Here is an 18,870-nt window from a genome sequence, read left to right on the forward strand (position 1 = left end):
CTCCCTTTTGTCCCTGCTTGTTGCTTAAGCTTAAGCTTATGCTTATCTCTTCGGTGATAAAATCATAATCCATTAAATCAAATACGTGTCTTGAATTTAAGGTAGTGCCACCGTTTTGCGTCACCTATATTGTTACATCCTTATTAATAATAATATTAGTAGTCAACTTTGCAATGTGACCCAAAGTGATTCACGGAAAATGACTTCCAACAGTTTGATAAAATGTGATTCATGGACACTGAAATGACATTTCTGTACACACGTTTCTCTCCGATTTACACAAATACAGGAGCTTCATCAATCATATAATGTTTCAATGTTAATATACATACCAATCAAATTTAAAGGGATTGATGTTAGCTGTTATTATGTCACATTCATCCAATTATAACACGTAATAGAACAAACAATTCATGGCTACAGATATTGGCGATTGTTGTTATCATATCAATTGGAGAATAGTAATTAATAATTCGAACGATTAAGAAACTAATAATTCGTAGACACGGCCTACTTGTGGAGGCTTGAATTGAATTTACCGGAGCAGTCATCGTATTCATATGGTGGGAATCACAATTAATACCCCATCCATATTGATTGAACGAGTATAGACTATAGAAAAAGAAATCAATCAAAGCGAAAATACCAATTTTACACAAAAACAAATAATAAGGCCCCTTGGCAAATGCAGCCACTTCCCAATTCCATGGTGGCACTCCGGTAATTCTCCATAATCAAATCCCCATTGCAAATCAACATTAAGCTTTTCGGATAGCAAAAATATTGGGAGACCCAAAAAAAGAAAAAGGTTAAAAACAGTCCGTGCCTTGACTCACAGAGACAGAGTGGTGAGTAGTGCCACGGCCACCGCTTAACTTGAAAGTTGAAATCGTAACGCTTACCCGTGTTTCTTTTGTTCCTGGCTTTAAACCCAATAAAGCAAAAGCCAAAGAGAGCAGCACTCGGTTCCCCAAAAAAAAAAAAAAAAAAAATTCCAACTTTTTAGTTACGATCGCTCAAAGTTGTCATTTTTTATCTTTCATTTTTGTTACTTTCTTTATTTGATTCCTCTTCTTTGCCCACTAGATTCATACTCACATTCGTATTCCTCTTCTTCGTTTTTGCGTTGTTAAAAGTCTATGGTTGGTTTGTTTCCACTCATAGACTACAACTTCCCGCCTGTTTGCTGGTTGGCGTTTCAGGGTCAAATGAGAAAGATTATACTATGGTTTAGCAGGTGACAATGGGTGGTGGTGGGAGAGTTGAAGTGGTAAGCAGCAAGGGATGCTCGCGGTTGTTTCTTGGTTCGGTGCCATCTTTAAGAAGATTAAGAGGAGGAGTGCAGTCTTTTGAATCAATGTCCCCTGCTTCTTCTTCCCTTGCCTCCGACTCTGTGCTTCCTGCGAACGCACCCTTTTCTGGCCTTGTCATTTGCGTCACCGGTCTATCCAAAGGTTTAGTTTGCTTCTGCTTTTCTTGTATCTCTTTGGTCGTTCTTTTAATTGAGCTTTATATTCTTTTATCAGAAATCAGATTTTTTAAGACATGAAGTCTTGCAGAATTGCTGTAAGATCAGATGTTTATGTTTGCAAATGCACCTATTTGTAAATGATGTTTTGTTGCAGATGGCACTGATGTGGTTAAATTATTCCCCTTACTATGATAGTTGGTTGGCTTCTTATATCTTCCTTTATTGTGCATATTGAGGATGGATCATTACTCTCGCTTAAGATGCTAAGATGCTGAATATTTTATAAGCTATTCATTCATATATGAGGTTTCTTGTTTTTGCAGAAGCAAGGAAACAGGTTATGGAAGCAACAGAGAGATTGGGTGGCCAGTACAGCCCAGATTTGCATCCTCAATGTACTCATTTGGTGGTTCAGATATCCTTTAATTTCACATGCTTTTTTCTATCTACCATCACTAGATATGTTCATTGGTTTTTTTCCTTTTTTGTCGAGAACCAGGAATTCATTAGTTTTTTGGTTCTCTTCACAAGCGAATATAAGTTGTTCTAAATGTAGCCTTGGATATTTTTCCTTCATTGTACTTAAAGACCAAGCATATATACATTTGATATCTATCATTATCTTCTGATCTTGAAGCAGTATATACCTTAGCACCTTTTACAGCTTTGGTGGACGTAAGTTTGAGCATGCTTTAAAGCACGGATCAAGAAATGGTCTCTATATTGTTACACTTGGATGGTTTGTTGATAGTGTCAGGAGGAATGGTAAGATTCAGCGTGTTATTTTAAGTTGTAGACTACAGGATTTGATATGGGCGGAAGTTTTCAGAAGATAATTACCTTAGTTACTGAACTACGGTTGTGCCCTGCCATTGATGATTTATGTTCATATTATACTCATTGTGGAGGGTCATCATTAAGAATGGGTGTTCTTCACATGGTTTTCAGAGAATTTTCTTTTATGTAAGGAGTCAGAATTTTGTTTCCCGAATTCTTCTAATGCAGAAACAACTTAATCCAATTGTTTTGTTGCAGTGAGATTGAGCGAATCACTCTACACTGTCAAGAGTATCGATGAACATGGTATGCACTTGGACAAGTTGAATAGGCTTGTTGGATTTGCTGGTACTGAAAATTCATGTCTCCCTGCTGGTATTTATGAAGCCAAGCAATTTAATGCGACTGGCAAGCATGAAAGAGACTCTAATAGAAGTATGAATTCAACTCTATCTGGCTGCTCCATGTATGTCGATTCAGATGTTTCAGAAGAACTGCGAAATAAGGTGGAATTTTGGGTTTTCTGTCAGAATAATTTGATTAATTTTGGTTCAGAAAACCGTGGACACCTTGCTTTAGTGTTAGCTGTCAATCAAAGTCATACCCTTATTTCCTGTGTCAATGTTCGAGTCAACAAGTGGTCATTATTGCAGAAGTTTTTGCATCATGCCTTGAGAGATTTTATATGTTTTGACAGGTTTTTGAAGCAGCTGCTAACGAAGGTGCTACACTTGTAAATCAATGGTTTGTTGGTTGTGGTGCTAGTTATGTAGTGTGTGAAGAGGATTCAGTTCAAAAATATATGGGCCACTCTAACAATCTCGTAACGGTCAGTGCTTCATCTTTTCCTTACGATTTGTTTGAATGAGCATCATGATTTTTCTGCTCTAGATTTATACTAAAATGGCCTTGTAGATATGAAACAGTTTCTATGCTCGAACTGTTTTGATGTACCGCAATAATAGTTTGTCGTATTAACGACATTTGCACACGTAATTGCTCTGTAGAATGCTTTTGTTTTATTGCTTCTGTAATAACTTTAAAATTTACTTGGTATGTTGTGTGTCTCAGCCAGTCTGGGTTCTGAAAACAGCCAAGGAGAAGCATGTGCAGAGACTTGTTCACATTTCAGCTGATTTGGCGAGGCAGGTCGGAATGATGCTAGAAAACATTCAAAATGGTATTGCAAGAGAGGTACTTCTGGATGCATGTTTTCAGAATTGAGAGTTTTTACAATATTCTCTTCTTTTATGCTGACACTACCTGTGTATACTTGTTTGGCAATTATTTTTTTCGTATTTATCCTCAACTATTTTTTATAGTGACATCCCCATCCCTTGTTTTGTCTTCTAAGGAAATTAATGGAGGGAATGTCCCTGAAGATGCTCAGAGCTGTAAAAATAAAATAAGCCAGGAAAAAAGGCAACAGACTGTAAATTTGGCTAAAAACGGGGTCAGAAGTCGCCGTAGCCGCCGCATGCAGGCAAGTAATTGATCATTTGACTTCACTGGTTATTACAAATTTGGCAACTAGTGTTCACATTAGTTTTAGTGGATTTCATTAGATGTTAGTGTGATTTACTTGCATACAGTGCTGACAAAGGGATAAATTATTAAGTAGGGGGGCGGGTGGCTGTTCATTGGGTTTATTGTTAAAGACTTCATCAGTAAATTCATTACTTAGTCTTAAATCTGAATCATAGCATCTTTTGTGCATTCTGTTCTTACAGACTTGTCAAACCCCAATACGTCCATTAACCCCAAGCAGCCTTCTGGATTCAATATGTTGGTCGATATCTGAACCAACTTCAACTGCTTCTATATACACAGATTCGTTTAGCGGTGAAGATGTTAATGAACATCACCCATCTGTGTTTTTTGATGCGGAAGCGGATGGCAAGGATTCAGAAGCTTCATTTGCAAATTTGACCCGAATGCTCACAGAAAGGTTTTCATCCCTCACTCTCTCTGCTATTATAGAGATTTTATCTTTACTGATAGGCAGTGGACAAAATTTGGGGAAAAATTCAAATAAGTCCTTTGAGTCAAATAGATATATTCACAATTTTATCATTAATATTTCATTGTATTTAATGTTATTTTAACTTTTCTTTATTGTTTCTAATTTATTAATCTCAACCTCAATTTCTTTTTCTCTGTCTAATCTACTCTCACTTTCTACCTCGATAAATTAATCACATTGGGACTAAGAAAAATCTATTAATTAAACGAATATTAATTAATTGAATGATGATTTGGCTTGTTGGCCCGAAGTTGGAATTAGGAAAACATATTATATAACTGATATTTTTATTTGTCAAGATTTTACATAGGTTGAGGTCCTTTTCTTTTCAATTCTGTAGAAAAAATTTTAGCCCACCCTAAAAAATAATTCTGCCTTCGCCCCTCTTGCTAGGCGTTTGGTAACTGGTTGGGGCCTGACCCTTTATTCTATGAATTCCAATGTCTGATATGCAAAAAACTGTTGTGATAGGAAACCGCCGAGCATACTTGTTGTACTTTTTGGTCAATTGAAGCACCACCCTAAGTTTTTGTTTATCAATGTTTTTGATACAGTGAAGAGCTTTTTATCTCACTAAATTTCTCCTTGTGTGGCTTCTGCAGCGAAAAAAGTGAGTTGATATTTAAAAACCACTTCCTTACCATTCTCTTTCCTGTTGACCGGTTTGCTGAGATGGGGCCTTCTTCACGAACATATTTCAGCGACAATGGTTTCACGTGTTTGCAGGTGTTAGATTATATCTATGAATTCTATCAGGTATGATTTCAAAGAGTTTCCGTCCTGGATTTTACTAGTCCATGCAAACTCAAGCATGCACCCACATAAGCATTCACACACACTGATCATCCAGTAGAGATTGTTTATCTTAGAACTATTATACAGCTTATTTACTTGTCCACTGATCATCCAGTGGAGATGGTTTATTTCATTGATATACTTTTTTGGGTCAATGTTCTGATGCAGGAGAGCATGTCAGCTCATGAAGTAGAGTCAGCCATTCACACTGACTCGAGGCACTCTGACCGGCTAAGAGCTGTGTATGCAAGTAAAGAGACGGCAGAGTGTGGTTATGTTACTTTCAGACGTATTGAATTCTTAGGGAGTCGTAAGAGTTTCGAGATGTTGAAGCGTGTTAGTGGGGACAACAATAGTAATGTGTACGAGCTCTTGCTTAGGGCATGATATCATTTTACAAAGTGTTGGAAGCTCTTGCCGTGTATACTAATGCAGTCCAGCCCAAGGTACAGGGTTCCACGAGATTACAAGAATGAGCCAAAAAGAAGAGACAAGAAAAAAGATAATTATATATATATTCTACTGGGTGTGATAGAATCATTTGATTTTTAAGTATACAAATGTTGGATGTATTTGGTATGTATAAAGAACAGAAAAAGGAGTGGTATCATCAAATTGTCTAGTTGTTGATAACTTTTATATCTATGAGCCATACAGAATGCCCCCGTTCGAGTGCATTGATGACTGTCCAATTGTATTATTTTATTGTAGGATTGAGGTTTTGTCAATTATTATTAGTTTGACCCACTAATTGAATTTATTTATTATTTTTTTTTTTGGGGGGGAAAAGAAATTACAGTGGACATATAATGCATAATTTTGGGAAGAAGAATGCCTGTACGTTTCATGGAAGTTCGCTTTAGGCAAAATTTTATAATTTTTCGACGAGTAGACTCTTGAGTCAACAGACAGGATGCTCGAAAGTCGAAATATGAGAGCCGTAGTAGTTTCGGAACGATGAATATACATCGTGTCTCCAAATGTGTTGCCATTGATCTAACTATTCATAATTTTCATGATCCCGAGGATTATTTTATTTAAGCACACGGTAATGCTGCATATTACCTTACCCATGCTTGCTACTGCTAGTCGCATGATTGAAAATCCCACCATGATCTCAGAACAGCATTGCTCAGCATAGTACATAATATGGAAACAACAAACTTAAATGGGATAAAACATAAAAACTATTAATTTGAGGGAGCTAATCAGCTAAACAATAAAATTTACATGAAAAATCTTTCTTAATAAAATTTCGGTCTACTCCCACGAGCCACAGGGCTCAAGCTCAACATAGTTCGGCCGTAATTATGAAACTTTACAACTCGATACTCAATTCCATGGCTGAAAATACAAATCACTCTCATTGCTGTATCGATATACATACACACACACACACACACACACAACAGAATATATTTATCTGATTTGTCCAATGGAGCTTCCATCCCTACAGTCTTGAGTCACCGGTGCCCGATTTCTGTTGAGACTTATTTTGCCTAATTGCTCTATGGCGAGTTAGATAAATGGCATGGTAATATTCTGAAAAATACCTATCACTATCCTTCCATTTCTTGATTCATTAAATTAGACGACCGTAATTACTGTTAAAACTTATTTAGGAACTGCTAATGATGATTTTCCCCTGTCGTTCAAGCTCATGAAGCATGATAAGTGCTGCAGAGTCAAATGAACTTTTCTTGTCAGCTCTGGGATCGCCATTGCATTCAACATTGCCAAATTCGGGTATATGCAAAGTGATTTTCGAAACAAAGCTGCTAAATCCTGTCCTCTTTTCAAGCCCTTCACAAAATACCAACGGAGTCCTGTCGGTGGTATATGTATGTGTGTGTGCGTGTGTGTATAATCAGGTTAGGCCAAATTTAGGAAGAAATAACTAGATTTTTCAATGCCAAGAATCTCTAGAAAGTTTGGAAAATCTATTAATGCGGGAAAGAATCAAAGACTAAGAGGAATTACAGAAAATATGAGAGAACAAATTGGCTGTTTGGGCTAACCTTGATTTACTTTCTGTTGTTTCGAACGTAGGCATTGGCCAAAGCATGGTCTTACAAAGTTGAAAAAGAGAGGTTCGAGGTCCTCCTTTTTTCATGTTGATGGGTGCAACAACTGCAAAGTAAAAAGAGAAAATATATATGAAAGACAATCAAAATAACCAAAAGAAATGGGGGGAAAAGAAAAAATTTGTGCCAGCTATTTTTTTAGTTCAGAAGATTTATGACATGACAAAAGTAATCCTGGGCGCAGTATGTGTTTTGGAGGAAAACATGCAAAAGATAAAGAAAGCAAAACATTTTTCCACATTTACTTTTTGCAAGAGAAAAACAAGTCACCAGTTTGAGACAAGGAAGGAAAAGCGGTGGAGGAGCATAGGAAGAGCGATCATCAAAATTCTTCAACATCCAGCAGACAAATGTCATGGAATATTGCACTATATACATGCAAACTACAATGTAATCTCGCTACTCTAATCACACTTCATACCAAAATACAAACAGGAACAAATAAGCAATGCATACCTGGGGTGCCAACAGTCATGCAGTAGGCTTTCTTGCAAGAGTCCCCAGCTGGTATAGCAGCTTCAGTTCCCTTCTGCCTTTTACAGCTAGGTGGCTCCGGTAAATCTTCTTTAGTCGTCTGCCTGCAGTCATCCCCCAGTTTCCCAGTGTTGGATGCACCCTTGGAAATTCTTTTTTTCTGTTGCAGGACAAGTTACAGCATCAACATATGTGAGTAATAAAGAGTAGACATAAGCAAAGATTATTCAACAAAAGGTAACTGATCAATAAACTCGATATATCTACGTACATAGTATTAATTCTATTGACTGATGATTGAAGAATTGTCAAAGCAACAAAGGCATTAGTTATCAACAAACCTGATCTACAAGCTTTAAAGTAAAATGTGTCCATGTACAGACAGACAAAAAGAAAAATGTAGAAGGGCCTTTCAATTAATTTTCCTCAATGGACACAATTGTTTCATTTTGCTTAAAATCCTTGGTTAACCTTGCATAACGGATTAGCTTAAGAAAGGTGAGGGGGAGAGAGAGGAAGTAAAATAAATAAAGCAAACAACTTCAAATAGGTTCGTTCCTAAGGTTCCATCTAAATATTCCAAAATGTAAATATACAAGTGTAGAAAGTATTTAACCACATCATCTCTGGAAATTTTATATCAGCAATCCTTGATTAGTGTTTCAGTTCTTGGCAGGGAAGGGAAAAATGAAAAAAGTGGAATGCATGTATTTATAGGATTAACCACAAACCTCAAGTTTCTTTAACAATTGTGAAGCTGCTTTTCCTTTTGCAGCCTTCCTGCTCCGCTCCTGGCCTTCTCCAACCAAAAGAACATCTTTCAACTGCAATCTGAGCTCTGCATGCACCATTTCACCCTTAAGTGTACAATTTTCTTTAACAAAATACCCAAGTGAGTCGCACAATTCAATCAGTTCACGCAGTGGAGGCAGTTCAAGTTTATCAGGGGTCACGATTGGTGACAGTATTGGTTTAAATATTCTCCACACTTCATCAAGATTAAGCTTTGTATCAATCAACACAGCACCGACAATACTTTCCAACAGGTCTCCAAGAGCCTATCAAAGAAGCAATGATCAAACTTATGCAGGCCAAAAACCGAAACCATTAAGTAAAAATATCATTAAATAAAATTAGATGCATTAAAAAGGAAAGTAATATGAGAACTGGAAACCGGCCTGGTGCAAACTGCATCGGCAACAGTATCAAAACATAACATATGCAGACAGCACAAGCCATTAGTTCCACGATAGATATACATATATAACATAGACCAAGGAACGAACTTACTTTAGGAGCTTTCATGCTTGGGCCCGAATCCGTTGTCTCACCAGGTTTAGGAAATGACTTTACATACTCGGTTATTTGACTTAGTAGTAATGTAGAACAATGTTGAAGATGCTTATAGAGGTTCTTTTTCACAGTAGCTTGAGCAAAATTTTCGTTATTAACAGAAGCCGAGCGCAAGTCAGTCAACTCGCCAGGATCAATATCTGTGTGGCTCTGGTAGAGATGCCAAGTTATTAGCAGGTCCAGTACAGAGTCTCCAAGAAATTCGAGCCTCTGTCAGAAATTTAGTTCAAAAGTTAAAAACAGATGTCATTTAGATCCAGCCAAAACATTGCATAAAGGAACAAGAATTTTTTGGACTCAAGTAAATATGACACACCCCAAAAGACTAGCACTTTTCCGACGCATAACAAATATAATCAGTAGACAGCTCTCTTAAACATTGGATCTTCAGGAGAACTTGCAATGAATTTACTAGGTCAATTACTAAGTCTTTCAAAATCACGAGATGCTCCTTTTCTTTGGCATCAATCTTTAGTAACTAAAACTTTTTTTAATTTATTAAAATATTTCTATTATTACCTGGTAACAGTAGAACTCTTGCACAGATGCATGGGTAATGGCCTCCTGTAATAGAAACTTGACAGTAAATTCATACCCAATCTTTGACTCAATGTCCTTAATCTCATTGATTCTGGGGACATATGATCTTAAGGATGCTCTAGTAATGCAATCATCAACAAGTGAGACCTCAAGGTCAGCATCTATACCAAGCCACTTCATCATATAAAGTGCAGCAATCAATCCTCCACCAACATAGTATGCCCCAATAAGGGCTTCAGCACAATCAGCTATGGTTTTTGAACCCATCCATCTGTGACCCATGTCACAGGGCTTTCCAACAACAACTTTTGTGTCCTGAGTAAAAAATTTTCCATCCAGCGGTACTTCCAAAGTGTCCACCCCACATTCACAAGGAACAGGGCGTAAAGAAAGCTGTCCAGGAGCAACCCAGCGGCGAGGATCAAATGCACTGTCACGTATGTATCCCTGCAAATGAGAAAGGAACAATATTATAATTCTCACACCAACTGCAATATTTGGTAAAATTAATCAGGAAAGTTAAACAGATTACATATATGGAGCATAAAGAGGTATCAGCAAAACCATTAACCAGATAAACACATCAAGATCCTTGAGTAGATTCTTCCAGTACCTGTAATTTGCGATCAGTTCCCAATTTATGAAGGGTTGAGTTGCAAACAGCCCATGAACGCCGAGCAGATAGTTGCCCTTCGTGTTTCTTGGGATATGTAAGAAACAGGTGGCAGCTTACAGCATACTTAAGTACTGAATCACCAAGCAATTCCAATCGCTCCATGGAAAAACTTTCACAACATCCAAGTGTTGTAAGTGCTTCCAGAATCTAATCATAACAAGTTTTGGTTAATTACAATAACAAATTATTCATCAAAATGCAGCCAAATTGAGTTATACTGTACAAACCAATGAACTTGGTATATGGAAGTTTCTAGAATGACAATTAATCTCTTCCCTAAGTTGGCTGGCTAACATCAGTGACTCCAGACGTTGCATCACTGATGGAAGAAGGTAAAGCGATTTTACAACACTAATTGGAACATTGACTCTGACTAGAAGCTCCGGTGGCATGTGAACATGCATTTGTGGCTTTTTAGTATTCATACCAGATTTTGATCCCTTACCAGAACCACCTGATTTTCCATAATGAAACGAACAAGATTTAGTTAAAATTAGAAATGATTAACAAAAAGGTAGACCAGCAGTCCACCAACAGAAAACATCTAAGTCAAAGAAAGAAAAGAAAATCAACTAAGTCATCCAACAACAGCATCCATTTCTCTTGAATTTTTTTCCTTTTTTTTTTGTAAGGGGGGTGCGGGGGTGTTGGCGGTGGCAGTACGTGTGGTTGTGGGTTGGGGAGTTTGAGAAGGTTTCAATAAATTTGTTGAACTAAACAGAGTAAGCAACTCAAGCAGTAACCAACCTCCATCATTGAAATTCACAAGAAGGTTGTGTGGGTTATGACTCTGCTTCAACCGCAGCAAAGGCTGCCCAGGATGTATCAGCACAATTCCATACCTGATCAAAGCCAAAATTATTTAAAGAACCATAAATCATAGTCTAAGTGGAAAACTGGACAGTGAGAAGAACCTCATCCAGGTTTGAAAACCACTTACTTTTCACTGAAGTAGTTCACAAAGGTTTTTGAGTCATCATCAGTGTTTCCATCAAAAGGACTCTCAGCTGATGAATTGCTAACTATCTCAATGATAGAGTAGATTCTTCCGGTATGGATAGCCAATACTACCATATCTTTAAGATTTTTCACATCCACTGACCCGTTAGCTAAGTGAATTACATCCATGCCATGGCATCCTGTCTTGCATGGGCTGGTTCTACAAGGTGATGAATTTCCTCCGTTATTATTGCATTGTGCAGCACCCAAAAAAGATTTTTTCTTTATAAACTCTACCACAGAAGCACAAGGATTGATTCCGCTCCAATTTATTCTCCAAGATCCGTCACCAAAAGTGTTAACAATCTCCAGCGGCAGCAGCAAATACATGTATGATGGGCTCCATAATGAGTTTGTTTCTCTCTTAAGCAAAAATTCTCTACTTCCGGATGATTTGGATTTGACAAACAACTTTCCAAACAAGCCATTGAAGAATAATTCCTGAAAGCACTTTGCTTTGGACATCTGGTACCAAAAAGTAAAATTAGGTATAATAACAATAGCACCACATTATGTTCTTTACCTTAGGAAAAAGGGAAATGAGTATAACTCAATTACAAGCTCGTGTTTTACCTGATCTGCATCCAAATGCACCTGCCCAGAAGAAGAAACAGTAGCCTTAACTGTCTTTGAGACCAAATACAGCTCCAATTCAAAATTTCCCACATCATTATCAAGTTCTGACTCAATCAAGAGAACAAATCCAGAATAAATCTCAGTGACAATACTGCACGCAAAGTTGAATTTATAGGCATGTAAAATGACACCACATTTTTCTCCCCATCTTCCAGATAATGCACGAATCGGAGTTGTCCCATGTAATTCCTTCCTTTTTGTTGTTCCTTCAAACCCAGAAACAAGCACATACATGATAGAAACATAAAACAAAGATCAGCAAGTCAGAACCCAGATTTAAATATGAAATAAAGGTACAATAACATATTCACCATAAACGACACAAAGTCTATCAGCAATTGAATATTAAAAAGAAACTAAGACACCAATAATGTAGCACAATCAGCATTTATACTGTAGACTTCTATCTCCTTTGTCTTATATATAGATATATATATATATATATATATTTTCCTGGAAAAAGATTTCAATAATATGTTTCTTCCTATAAATTGCTTGCGTGCAATGTAACTGTTAAGGTGGTCCTGATTCTTACTACTGATCCATAAAAGATATAATGCAGACTAAAATATTACAACCGGAAATCACACAAAGATGTACATATGCATACCTGCACCTGGCAATGATTCGTTCTTTTTGGAAATGAGATTGTTTTCTGAAGGTTCTTCTACAGATGGGAGAAGATGATCATTCAGAGCACCCACTTGATGCAGCTTTTCACAAGCTTCTAAGCAAACAAGCTGCTTTGATAAATTTTTATTCCTACTTGTAGGACCAACTATTGTTTGAAAGGGCGCATTCGAAGGTAATGTCAATTCGCACTCATAAGCCTCTTCAGCTGACTTGTATTTAAAAATAGGCTTAGGTGTGTAGTACCTGCATTTAGATAATAAACAAATTAAGATTAGATGAACAGGACATTGACTCGAAGGCCCAAACAAAAAAAAAGGGGGACTGTAAAGCACACAATAGCAATTTGTACATAAATGAAGTGGGGAAAAAGAAGAACTTCCATACTTGTCACTGGGGAGCATTTCACAATATCGATGTATGAGATTGACACTAGAATCTGTAGTAACAGATGCTCCAGTCGACTCCACAATATATGACTTTGTTTTTACATAGGTACATGCCTTCAGAAAGCATGCTTCAGGGTCTCTACTCAGAGCTGTATCTGTCACCGACCGCTCACTCCTGATGATGTCAAAAAGTTTATTCCTTTGTTTCAAGTTTCCCCTGCAAATATATGAGCACTTAGGTTTTGTGCAATAACATTTTCCAGATAAGCAAGAGACCATATATTAAGAATGCCCAAAGCAAGAAACAATATATAACTTGAAAAGAATTCTAATGTATCTGGTACTATTAATTACCCTATAACATAATCTATATGTTTTTAGAATACAAATCGACAAGACAGCTGCAGTTCACCTCTCAAGCATCAAGATAAACTGGGAGTTATGTTGTCGAGCTCGTCCACGAGACTGAATATAACTACTGACTGTCTTGGGCAAGTCAAAACGTATCACATAAGAGCAATTAGGCACATGCATTCCCTCCTCTATGACATCAGTGGCAAATAAGAGATTGACCTACATGGAAGATTTTAATCTCTTAGAAGGTAAACACATGCAAAAACTTACTGCGAGTAAAATTTAGCAATATAAAAGATTTGATACCTTTCCACCCCGAAATGATTCCAAGACTTCTTTTTGTACTTTCGGTGTCAGTGCATCAACTGATGTAGTACTTCCAGTCAGATAAGCAACCGTGAGATGAGTCAAAAAGGGTACTTTCTTCACAAATCTTTCAACTACTTTAGCCGCAATAATTCTTTCAACAAAAATTATGCATAATACTTGAGTAGATTTGCTGCAAGAACAAATGATATAAATAGACTTGGCTATAGTACTAAAAAACAGTATCCAGTGAAGTAGTTCAATTACCCAAACGATAGAAATAGTTGAAGAAGTTCATGTAATTTTGTTGATATGTAGCCCAAATCGACTGCCTTTGAATAGTCAAACCCAAAATCCAGAAAAATTTTGTCTGCTGCTGAGAGAAGTGAATAGATCAAGACAAAATATCACAAAAGAAACAAAAGTTTATTAAAATGTGGACAAAATATATTAACACATTTAAATACAGAATATACAGAAAGGAAAAACAATACATATGAATGATGCATTAAGCAATAACAACCAACGCATCTAGTAAAGCAAAAAACACAATGAGCTAGTGTATAGCATACCCAGTGGCAAAGCACTCCCAATTACATGTAATACTTCCTCAAGAAAATATTTACACTGCAGTGAACTCTGTCTATAAATTTCACACTCCTCTTGGGCTTTCAGAACTTTCTCTAGGCAGATTTTAACAGCCTACAAACAAGTAAAAAGCATCTGATCAGAAGCAAAAATGGATGAAAAAAATCAGAACTGCACAGCATAAACACAAACAGAAAACCAGTATCTATGTTGCTATTTCAAAAATTATGAGAATAACAAGAATAAACGAACAGATCTTAATAGATATTTACAAACTATCACTTTAGTACCTCAAACTTGGTCTATTTTACATCAAATTCATGACTTTGTATTTTTCAGGAAACCCATTCCTAAGAATTCTGTGATTACGGTTTCCAAAGCTTTGTACGGTGGGAATAAACCATGTGTAATGTTTATAGCAAAAGACAATTTTTCCCCCTTTTTTTCTTTCCAACATCAATTCAATTTTCCAATTTGGTTTAAACTTATGGTGAGTACAACCATACCTCATAAGCACATATGAGACCAAGCTCATCGAGGCAATACAAAATCTTTGCATGGTAATCAGATAACTGCTTCCGTAGTGTCTTGTGTTTATCATCCATGTCTTTGTAACAATTTAGCTCTGACCCTTGCAACTTTGATAATGAAGCATCAAACTATACATATAAATAAAAAGCTATTAGAATCTCCAGAAGTAAAACACAAAAATAAAAGCTGACAAACAGCTTATATCGGCATAAACACCATATGAGAAAAGATACGTATGCATGATGTAGAGAATACCTTAGACCATGAGGCTTCCAATTTCCCTTTTAAATCCGAACCACAAAACTTTGATTGGTCATAAAATCTACAGCTTTCTTTCGCTGAGGGGACAAAAACTTCCATCTCTGTTTTGTCTTCAATAGTGAAAACCTACAGCATCACAAATTCAAGGTTACTTTGTTTGAGTCTGCCAAAGATCCGAACAGAGAACTGATAATAGTATGTTAGTACCTGCGAATCCAAGGTGCTTTCAAGTTCTGATATTTGACCCTCACAATCCATTGCTGATGAGACGCCTGATTGCAAAGTTAAGTTTGTAACAACATATAAGTATATGCCACAGATAAAGTAATAAATGAGCCTCTAAAGCCATAAATGGTAAAAGGAAAAACAAAAAGAAAAAATTTATAAAACATAATGTTTAACGAATCTCAAAATAATGACCTAATCTGTATGGATTATAAACTAAATGACTATCTCTCAATGGACGTGCTAATTTAAGACATTTCTATAAAACTACTTTTCACTGAAACAACACAATCGACAGGGGTACAAGTGACAACCTTGTTAAACTTGAAAAATATCGTACCTTTTCTAACCACGGGTGATGCAGTCATTCCAAAAACCTTTGGCTTGTTATCAGATTTGTGATAAAATTCCTTCAACAAAAGAAAAGTAATCTTTAAGACACTTTCTTTATCATTAAATATATAAATAAATAGAAGAATTAGAGAGAAAGAGAGAGAATTCGATGTGTGATAGAAGATAAGCTAAAAGACAACAAATGATTATATTTGGTGGCAAAGATTATGAACCTTCATTATTTTTGTATACGGATGGTTGCCAGTGGCATGATGGCACTCATCTATCACAATGAAGCATACAATATCTAGACTCAAGAATGCCTTCCTCAAGGCATCCAAGAGAATTTGAGGGGTCATAACCAGTACCTACAAGAAATAAAGAAAGGATATGAATTGACACAGCACTATCTGCATAATGACTTGATCATTTAACATGCACGAAGAATTTTGGAAAATTTCACTCAATATCACAGATATGTTTGTCTTCTTATATATAACAAGCAACATTCATGGATTATTATCAAATTCCGCTAACAACAATACGGTCAACAATCAAATTTCTGATAATCAAACAAGATCCCATAATCACACAAGACAACCAAACAAAATAAATTGGTTAAGGATTCAATTATTAAGCATATAGACTGAAGAAAGATGAGCAAATCCAACAAAGTGTGGCAAACAAGACCCTCTTCAGATCTTAAAGAAAATTTCAAGAAATGATTTACTCAAACACACACGCAGATGTAGACAACTTACTTTGCATGATGTGGTGGTTCCTACTATAAGTTTGCAAATAAAAGCTATTTAGGGACATCGGAGATAGAGGGAGCTCAATATAAGATCATAACAAAGGAATACATGTCTTGATGCTGCACTATACAGATTATGATAATTCGGGGTTTTAACAGAGCAAACTTACATCATTCTTATTAATTTCTTTTTGCCAGCACTGTGAATCCCATTCATCAACCCCCTTAGCTCCATAGTACTCTTCCACTTCAAAATCTGTGTGAACTCTAATAACATCATATTGCTGCCAACAGAAAAGCCAATATATTTTCAGCATGTGAATCAAATTTAACTACCCACATTACGTATCTAACAAAATAAATGAACTTAAAAAAACATGCCTGGTGAACAAGGTGAACAGTTGGAGCCAAGAAAATAATCAACTTTTTAAACCCATTAGACTTTATAGCTTGAGCGATGTCTTTGATGAGCATGACAGCTATCATAGTCTTGCCAGCTCCAGTCTCCAACACAGCTATTGTGTTCCTCCTCTTTGCAACTTCAAACACCTTCAATTGATAACTAAAACCACAAAACAAAATAGAAAAATAAACAACAAAATAAACCCAAAAGAACTCAAAATTCAAGGAAAGAAAGAAAAATACATTCTGGGTATGAAGTTGATAGAATTGGTGGAAGAAGAGGGGCCATCAACAGCATGATCATGGCCACTGGAGCCCATATCAGGTGGGTTTGGTGAGTGTACTTCACCAAAGCTTCGCTTCAGTGAATTCAATGGCGAATGCATATTGAAATATTTATACAACAATAGTGTTGTTGCAAAAATTCTGGGTAAAAAAAAAAAAACTGGAAAAATAAAGTAAAAACACAAGAAGCGTGAAGCCCTAAAGAATTTGAATTTGGTGAATGTCAGAAGGACGATTCTACTTGTAGAAAATAAACAACAAGTGTTGTTGAATGCATGAATATTGAGTGTGTGTTCTTCTTCACACTCTCACCGTAAGTTAAAGTTGACTGAACAGAGAATTCATCAGAGGAAAGAGAGGATGAGAGAAATAAATAAATAATAAGCTTATTATTATTAGTACTGTTGTTGTCGTTGTTACTATTACTACTTCTTTTTCTTTTTTTTCAGCAATCAGCAGTAAAATCGGGAAATTTACAAAAACGATAACTAAGGATATTTTATAAAAATAACTCACTAATTATTTTTCTTTTTCTTTTTTTTTTATGAATGGAAATAATTATTTTTCTTTGTTATCACTAAAACAAGGTAATTTTTTAATATAATTATATCTCTATATAATAATAATAATATGTCACATTAATGATTAAACGGGCAGAACCTCAGAGGACATGTCACTTGCTCGTTGGCAATCACTACTTTATTAAAATTTTCTGTAGGTGAGCTATTTTAATATTCTAAATTAGTCCCGTAAATTATTTTTAATTTTAATCTTTGTGACTTTTGCTTTATCTTTAGGAATCAATTCGGAAGTGAAACAAGAACCCGAGACGGAAAGAGACCCGTTTAAGCGAAAGATTCTTTTGAAGTGCTTCTTGTGAATAGCGTCAGGGGAAGTGTTAGACGCCACGATCCCTGAACAGGGTGTTGACATGGGCCATTTATTTAACGACACGTGTGACGTTCAATGTTGACTCTGCGCCACGATGGCGATGCGGCGCATATATTGGGCATTGGGAGTCTGGCATGGGACCCACTTTTGGATTCTGGGTTTGACACGGCGTTACTGTTTGCTCGAGAAATTTTACAATATAACTGTTGTATCATGTCAGTTATATAACAACAGTAAATAATATCATGACATATGTATATTTATTTTATAAATTATCATGTAAGTGGTGGTTTTATTAAATTCAATTACACATATCATGCATGTATTAATTGATTATAATACAACAAATGTATCTTATAATTTCTCTTATTTCCTGATTTTGGAAAAGAGAAACAACTAATAAATTTGGGTTGGAAGCGCGAGCAAACAACAGTGAACTCAGAAACAAAAACTAAATCTAGCGACAGGTCACAAGCTAATAAGCCATCAATTTAAGATGCCTAAATATAATAATTTGAATGCATTGGGGTTGTTTTGTAATTTACGATATTTCAATCTTATGTCCGATTTTTTTTTTAAATTCTGTGTATACACAGATTGTTACTGATATTACACCAGACATTATAATTACAACATTTACAATCGTACTAAACAACTTGGACCACCGCCATACATTAATCCACTGAAGCACTTGCCCAAATACTTTAAACCCTCTCTAATATTCGAGGGGTGCCTATTCCACTCACATTTCGTAAGAGATAGACTGTCTCCATTCAAATACTTTAAACCCTCTCTAATATTCGAGGGGTGCCTATTCCACTCACATTTCGTAAGAGATAGACTGTCTCCATTCAATTAGTTGATAATTGAGGAAGAACTGAAACTAACATCTATAATGTTCTTATGAAGGTTCGAACCCTTACACTCAATATTGTAAGTACAATACTTCTCCCATTAAACCAAATGCCCATTGGTTATGTCGGATTCTTTTATTTTGTAAGGATTATATGACAAAATTACGTACCCAATAGGTTAAGGTACTACTAAAGATTTAAGAATGCATACACACAATATGTCATTTTCAAGATGAAAT

At 36.1% G+C, this 18,870-nt stretch overlaps 2 protein-coding genes across 5 annotated transcripts; one reads left to right on the forward strand and one right to left on the reverse strand.

The window, feature by feature from the left end:
* Nucleotides 1-718: 718 nt before the first annotated feature.
* LOC102624869 (uncharacterized) lies at nt 719-5,766 on the forward strand. Of its 3 annotated transcripts, none has more exons than XM_006474459.4 (11): nt 719-848; nt 1,137-1,454; nt 1,795-1,886; nt 2,134-2,236; nt 2,507-2,754; nt 2,946-3,077; nt 3,320-3,442; nt 3,603-3,731; nt 3,979-4,196; nt 4,874-5,027; nt 5,235-5,766. In XM_006474459.4, exons 2-11 carry the CDS (start codon nt 1,244-1,246, stop codon nt 5,451-5,453), a joined length of 1,629 nt encoding a protein of 542 aa, XP_006474522.1. In that variant the 5' UTR covers nt 719-848; nt 1,137-1,243; the 3' UTR covers nt 5,454-5,766. The 3 variants fall into 3 exon arrangements, with proteins under 3 accessions (XP_006474522.1, XP_006474524.1, XP_006474521.1); XM_006474461.4 differs by lacking the exon at nt 719-848 and having other exon boundaries at nt 855-1,454; nt 2,507-2,554; nt 2,636-2,754; XM_006474458.4 differs by lacking the exon at nt 719-848 and having other exon boundaries at nt 855-1,454.
* A 469-nt stretch (nt 5,767-6,235) lies between these two features.
* LOC102624402 (endoribonuclease Dicer homolog 3) lies at nt 6,236-17,282 on the reverse strand. 2 transcript variants are annotated; one of them, XM_025097401.2, is made up of 25 exons: nt 16,845-17,282; nt 16,581-16,761; nt 16,370-16,483; nt 15,679-15,813; nt 15,453-15,522; nt 15,095-15,159; nt 14,882-15,013; nt 14,602-14,754; nt 14,080-14,209; nt 13,775-13,883; nt 13,508-13,700; nt 13,260-13,420; nt 12,846-13,064; nt 12,439-12,704; nt 11,766-12,034; nt 11,134-11,657; nt 10,941-11,035; nt 10,421-10,647; nt 10,131-10,340; nt 9,497-9,964; nt 8,915-9,187; nt 8,356-8,682; nt 7,607-7,784; nt 7,085-7,196; nt 6,236-6,892 (listed from the first exon to the last, which is right to left on the reverse strand). In XM_025097401.2, exons 1-25 carry the CDS (start codon nt 16,985-16,987, stop codon nt 6,685-6,687), a joined length of 4,962 nt encoding a protein of 1,653 aa, XP_024953169.1. In that variant the 5' UTR covers nt 16,988-17,282; the 3' UTR covers nt 6,236-6,684. The 2 variants fall into 2 exon arrangements, with proteins under 2 accessions (XP_024953169.1, XP_006474520.1); XM_006474457.4 differs by having other exon boundaries at nt 13,775-13,880; nt 16,845-17,281.
* Between the last annotated feature and the right edge of the window lie 1,588 nt (nt 17,283-18,870).

The sequence above is a fragment of the Citrus sinensis genome, chromosome 9 (assembly GCF_022201045.2).
Source record: "Citrus sinensis cultivar Valencia sweet orange chromosome 9, DVS_A1.0, whole genome shotgun sequence".
NCBI classification, from domain to species: domain Eukaryota; kingdom Viridiplantae; phylum Streptophyta; class Magnoliopsida; order Sapindales; family Rutaceae; genus Citrus; species Citrus sinensis.